This window comes from Sceloporus undulatus, chromosome 5 (assembly GCF_019175285.1).
Source record: "Sceloporus undulatus isolate JIND9_A2432 ecotype Alabama chromosome 5, SceUnd_v1.1, whole genome shotgun sequence".
Classification (NCBI taxonomy): domain Eukaryota; kingdom Metazoa; phylum Chordata; class Lepidosauria; order Squamata; family Phrynosomatidae; genus Sceloporus; species Sceloporus undulatus.
In genome coordinates this window covers 191,643,687-191,649,928 of record NC_056526.1, presented here as the reverse complement: position 1 = coordinate 191,649,928, position 6,242 = coordinate 191,643,687, and the positions used below count along the sequence as shown (strand labels likewise).

The 6,242-nt window shown below is 47.4% G+C and overlaps 1 protein-coding gene across 1 annotated transcript in view; it reads right to left on the bottom strand.

The window, feature by feature from the left end:
• Window positions 1-440: 440 nt before the first annotated feature.
• LOC121931143 (zinc finger protein 638-like) overlaps window positions 441-6,242 on the bottom strand; it is a 20,196-nt gene continuing 14,394 nt past the window's right edge. The window contains exon 9 of the mRNA XM_042468533.1: window positions 441-2,157. Coding sequence (XP_042324467.1) covers window positions 2,009-2,157 — 149 coding nt within the window. The 3' untranslated portion in view covers window positions 441-2,008. The remainder of the gene's footprint in view (window positions 2,158-6,242) is intronic.

The following is a 6,242-nucleotide window of genomic DNA, read 5'->3' as shown; positions in this document are numbered from 1 at the left end:
GCCTAAGACCATCAGAAAACACATACGTATTATGAAGTAGCAACAAAAATAATGTTATGGTTGGGAGTCACCACAACACGAGGAACTGTATTAAAGGGTCCTGGCATTAGGAAGGTTGAGAACCACTGCTTTAAAGTCTAAGGGCATGAGAGGGGGGCATTTTCACCACATTTTGAGAAGAGAGCTTTTTTAATAACAGAAAGTGAATGGACACCATCATCTTTCTTTTTAAAGACTTCTCTAAGGTCTAAACTGGTCCAGCCCCATAAACATGGTGGAAATCTCCTCCATGCCCCAGAGAGGGCATCTTGGAGAATGAATGAATGAATGAATGAATGAATGAATGAATGAATGAGTGTGTGTGTGTGTGTCACACACACACACATACACACACACACACACACACACACACACACACACACGAGAGAAAATATTCCCAAAATGCTTTTATGACCCAGAGGGCCCCCTCCAAACATGGTGGAATCGTCCTCCACAAACCAGGGGGTCCATTTTAGAGCAAATGACTGATCCCCGTAGAGGTCCCACATGTAGTCTTCAGGCTGCATTTTGGCCACCCCTGGTTTAGGGGAAACCCTTCCATCTGCCAGGTAATCCCTCAAGGCACTCATCACAGAATCTTTCCTAATCCAAGGTTAGGCAGTATGAGAACATCAGAATGAGAGGACCCTCGATACAGCACCTGCTTTCTAATGCACCCCTCTTTTTCATGTCCTGGCTCCCCCTCTTCTGTTTATGCCTCCTTCAGAATAGAAAACTGGTAACGCATTATCCTGGGGGTGACCCCTCTGCAGCCCTGGTGCTTTATTTTCTGATGCCTGGCAACAGACGCTAGTCTCTCCACTTGCTGGCCTTCTGGCCAACAACTCTTCCTCCCCAAACAATGCTCTGAGAACTCTGGGTGCATTGTGGATAAATGAAGAAAGTGGCCCACAGCAATCCTCAGCAGCCCCAATCCCCGAGCTCTGAGACTTCAATGCCAGCCTCAAGTTGCCAGTGATTGTTGCTGGCACTGTCACAAAACCCTCTGAGTGGCCCAACTATCATGCTATACAATTTCTGCACTTTTCCCAACATTAAGCAGAGGCTGCAGGATTGCTCCCAGATCCTGGAAAGAAGAGATAAAACACAAGTTCTTAGGTTCAACAAGGGCCACTATTTTATTAACAATTAGCATCTTTAGCTATCTACCTCTTTACGGAATGAATGCCCTGACACATGTACCACTGATACAAGCATCTAATTTACTGGGGTGAGGCAACAGTGGCAGAGAATCCTCTGTATGACCCAACCCTGGCTCCCAGAGCCATCAGACTTCAAGCAGGATTGTAGTCCAGAGGACATTCTTGACGAAGGAGGCCTGGCAAGCCTTCAGAAGGTGAGGGCAGGCATGCCACCTGCCCACGAGGCCTTTTCCCTTGCTCCCAAGCCAAACAGCTCTGAGATGCCAGTCTTTGCTCAGGATGCTCTCCTTCCTCCATCTTATCAGCGTGAACCTGAGCATAGCTGTCACAAGAAGGCAAGAGCCTCCTGGAAGGACCTTTACCCACACTTGCCACGAATAAACTCAATCAGTCCTTGCTGCAGGTTCTTCAGGAAAATGTCATACCCAGCATCTGAAAGGTGCACACCATCCTCCTGGAATAGGTGCAGGGATGAGGACATGATGTTAGAATGCAGGACGGAAGCTCCTCCGGCTGCTTCCACAGCTTTATGCACCTCTGTGTTTACCTTGATATGGACATGGTAGAAACGCTTCTTTTCCTCCTTGCTTGGCCATGCCCTCCTTTCTAACATGAAAGACCAAATAATGCCAATCCCAGGCACTTTCTCTCTGATCTGGGCCAGATCCTGTCTTATCTTTAAGCTAATCAAGATGCTTGTTTGCTTGACCAGATCGTCCTCACCCAGGTGGACCACCACAATGTCAGGTGGTGGCTCAGATTCCAGGTGTGGGGTGAGGGTGGGCAGCAGCTGGTCACAGGACATGTTAGACCGGCCAAGCCATTTGATCATGGCCATGGAACCAAGGCCAAGCTGTGAGCCAATGGCTGGAGCTTTCAGCCCGCTGTCTTGCCTGAACAATGATGTTGTGGCCACAGATAAGGACCTGCTTGGGCTTGCCCTGTTTGCTCACACCTGTAAAAGACACAACAGTGAGAGAGCCACACACCAGAAGCAGCAGCCAAGCCAAGCACTTAATTAGAAAGTCTTTAAAAAAATAAAAAGGTGACAGAAAGGTTCTTCAGTTGAACTGTTAAACATCAACTCCAGAGGAACTCTAAGCTGCCTTGGAGCTGGCCAGACAACATGTCCATCTAAATTGGTATTGTCTACTCTGGCTGGCAGTAATGGCTCTCAGATTCAAGCCTTTCCCAGCATCTCCTGCTTCCATTGTTCTAGCAGCTTTAAATCCTTTTACCTGGGATCAGCACCTGGGGGCTTTTGCATGTCAAACTGATGGTGCCTCCTTACTGTTATTGTTAGTGCCATCCTTTCTACCAGGCAAGGACTATTGCCCCCCACCGCTGTAAAAGTCCAGGAGGAGGAAAGAATCTGCTTCACAGTCCTTCTCCTGTTCATTTCAGTTTACAGATCCAGCCAGACCTATCCATAGGACTGAATGATCTGGCAATTCACTAGAAGACCTTTGACCTCCATCTGGCCACTCCTTGAATACAAAACCCAGAGTTATGCTTCCACTTGGAGTTTGTCTTCACCAGAAAAACCAAATTTATCTCTGGAGGTGCCGCAGACACCAGAGTCAGCTGAGCCCTCCTTCAGAAAGCCAAAAATCAGAGTCAGGTATCCAGGGAATCAAAGCAGCAAGTCCTTAAACAGTGTTTTAATAGGGGACCATAAATCCGATAAACACTCTTGCACAAGCCCAGCTGTTGAGAAGAAGACTGAAATTGTAGTCAGCAAGGCAGCTGGTGGTTGGAACTTCATTATACAGGCAACATGTTCAGCCAGTTCCCAGATCCCTGACAGTGTTTTGGTAGAGCAATTTATAGTTGTGCTCTCCCCAGTGTTTTGATTGCAGTCTCTCATTCCTCTGCAGGAGGGAGCCTCGGCCAGAGGCCTGAACTTCTCCTTCCTCTAGGTTCTGGAGGGCCTCCCCTCCTGCTCTTAACCTGAGCTGATCTGCTGAACTGAAGGAGCACTTGGCTAGCTATCAGGTGTCTGTTGTGGCTCCTCCAAAGGTAAGCCTTTTTTATAGTCCAATTAACCTCCTGAACAATCTTGTTTATCTTCCAAACAATCAAGGGGAGGCATGACAGTCAGCCAAGTCCAGACAAACAACCGTGGATGCAGCACTGAGTCCCTGCCATCCCTCTCATTGGGTGGAATGCAGAGAATCCTTCTAGCCAAGTCATCCCTCATCCCCCAAATGGAGATAGAAAGGGGTCAAACAGTGGAGAGATGGAGGAGGAATCAGTGGGCATTGAATACACTCTGGTTCCTTCCATAACAACCAAACCAGGTAACAAGCAAGTGCCTCCAACTGCTAGGATTATGGTCCAAAATGACCCCATATTTCCCAGTTCAGTGCCAAAGAAGATCAGCTGAGAATCAAGACACCCTTGACTTTTCCTCAGGCAACAACCTGACAAGCTCTTCAGAAGCAGAGAATATTTCTGCATGAGCCATAGACTCATTTCATCAGTGTCTACAAAAAGGGTCCCATGAAGAACAGAGTCAGTCCAAGTTCACCTTCTCAGTTCCCAGTGTAGTACTGTCTCCCATGCAGAGCGGACACAGAACATCACACAAGGATTTCATGTCACTACCCTCCAAGGAAAAAGCAAAACAAAACCAGAAGGTCAAAATCTGCAGACGCAGAAAGCTGGATTTCTATCATGCTACTTATAGGTCAAAATTTCTCTTCCACATTACTGGACAGTCTGCAAAATATTGACCCATCATTGTGGTGTGCTTTCAAGTAGTTTCTGACTTAATGCAACCTTATGGCGAACCTATCAGTGTGTTCTTGGCAAGATTTGTTCAGAGGGGGGTTTTCTTTCCTTTTCTCCGAGAGAGTGTGACTTGCCCAAGTTCACCCAATGGGTTTCCATGGCTGAGCAGGGGTTCAAACCCTGGTCTCCAGAGTTGTAGACCAATGTTCAAACCACTGGCTCTCAGCCATATAAATGTGCTGGAACAGCATTAGTAACTAAATATACTCTCCTCTCCTCCTTCATCTACAGTATCACTAGCAGAGAACTAACCCAATTCCTCTGTCACCTTACTGGGCACGGAATAGATCCGAGACCCTAAAGAGGAAGGAAAAGAGAAGGCCTGCAAAGCACCTGCTGTCCAAACATCAGTAACCTCTTCCACTCGTTTCAAACTACTAGATATCTGCCTGCTTTATGGTGGGCAGAAAACAGACTTATAAACCTGGTGGAAAAGCCTCTCAGCAAAAGTCAGGAATGGTGGATCTGAATTTTAACCAGATTCCTTGTCCTGCTTCTATCTATGGGTCACGTGCCAACAGAAAGTTAGACACTCCTGAGGCTGCTGGCTTCTGGACAACACACCCAGAACGCAGCTTTGCCCAAGAGTGGACCAAGTGTGGCCTGTGGATGGAAAGTAGCCTTTGAGGCTCCAAAAGTAGCCCCTGGAGCTCAGACCTCCCAGGCCACTTGAAAGTATTAAGAAAGAATGTTGATTTTTCAGGCAATTTTTCACCTGAAAATCTTTCAAGTCAACACAAAATCAGCCAGGAGTGTGGCAGTTTACTTCTGATCTCCCCCCAAAACTCTGAAAATAGACAAAATGACAGCCAGAAGTGCCATGACAAAACTTCTGGCCTGCCAAAACAAGTCAAATGTGCTTCCCCCCCCCCCCCCCCGCCCCAGTGGCAGCAAAATGGTGAATAGCCCTTGCATCTAACAGTTATCAATCATCCTCTTATGCCACAACCGCAACCAATGAGACATCATGGCATGAACAAGGCCACATTTCTCTGACTAATCCAAGGCTACAGAACATATGTCCTCTGGTCACATGCCAACACCTTTTTCAAAGAGATGAATGCCATCATCCCCTTAAAGATCTACAAAACTGAAAGGGATCTCTGGGTGGCTGATCACAGCCTTGCCATGGGACTCCATAAAATTCCATGCTGCCCTCTTAGTTTTTCTCTGCACAAGTGTTGTTAGGATCCATGACTCTCTTCCATACATGTCTCTCCTACAGCCTGGACTAGATGAGCATCACCTGAGAATAGCTTAATCCATTCCTCCATGTGCCAGAGGCTGATACCTTACATCCCACCAAGCTATTCTTGCATGAGGTGCATAACTATAACCCCAGAAGGCTGAGTTGTGGCCACCTCTTTCTGGAGCATAGGCACCAATTCCTCCCAGTTTTCTTTGCAAGATTTATTCAGCGATTTATCTTTGCCTTCCTCTGAAATATAGCCTACAGCAGTGATGGCGAACCTATGGCACGCGTGCCAGAGGTGGCACTCAGAGCCCTCTCTGTGGGCACATGTGCCATCGCCCCAGCACAGAGTTTGCCAGAATTTGTTATTGGAAAGTCAGAGGGACAGGGCACTTTGCAATAAATAAGTGGGTTTGGGGCTGCAATTTGGGCACTCGGCCTCTAAAAGGTTCACCATCACTGACCTACAGCATCCGGTATTCCCTGGCCTTCTCCTTTCTTTACGTATGCTGTAAATCAGGGTTCGGCAACCCCCGGCCCACGTGCCTCATCCGGCCCGCGGAGGCGGCAGGACCGGCCCCAACCCGGTCCTGCTGCCGATTGCCCCAGGCGGTATTGCAGTGGCAGCGACAGACAGTGCGAGCATACACCTTTTTTTGTTTTACACGGGTGGGCCCGGAACAGATCCCCGCGTAAACAAAGGATGCACTGTACTTTGTGATACTTGTTATATGTGGTTCTTTTTGTTGTGCTCCAGCAATTAAATCATCTTTCACCCAACTCACCTTCTGTCTTATACTCCCCATATATTTCCCAGTTCTATTGTACCCATCCATTTAGAAGCCTGGATTAGACTGGCTTGTATTATATACTATTTTTAAAATAGCCTTCCACATGCAATTTCCATGAATGTCCCGGTTGGTTTAGAGGAGGTATCCACTGGAGGGAAATATACGGTGAAGTTATGTGACCAGACATGTTGCCTTACAATGCTCTTCCATTTCCTTCCTGGCAAAGCTGACACAAGAGACAAAGAGCAAGAATGCAAAACCACA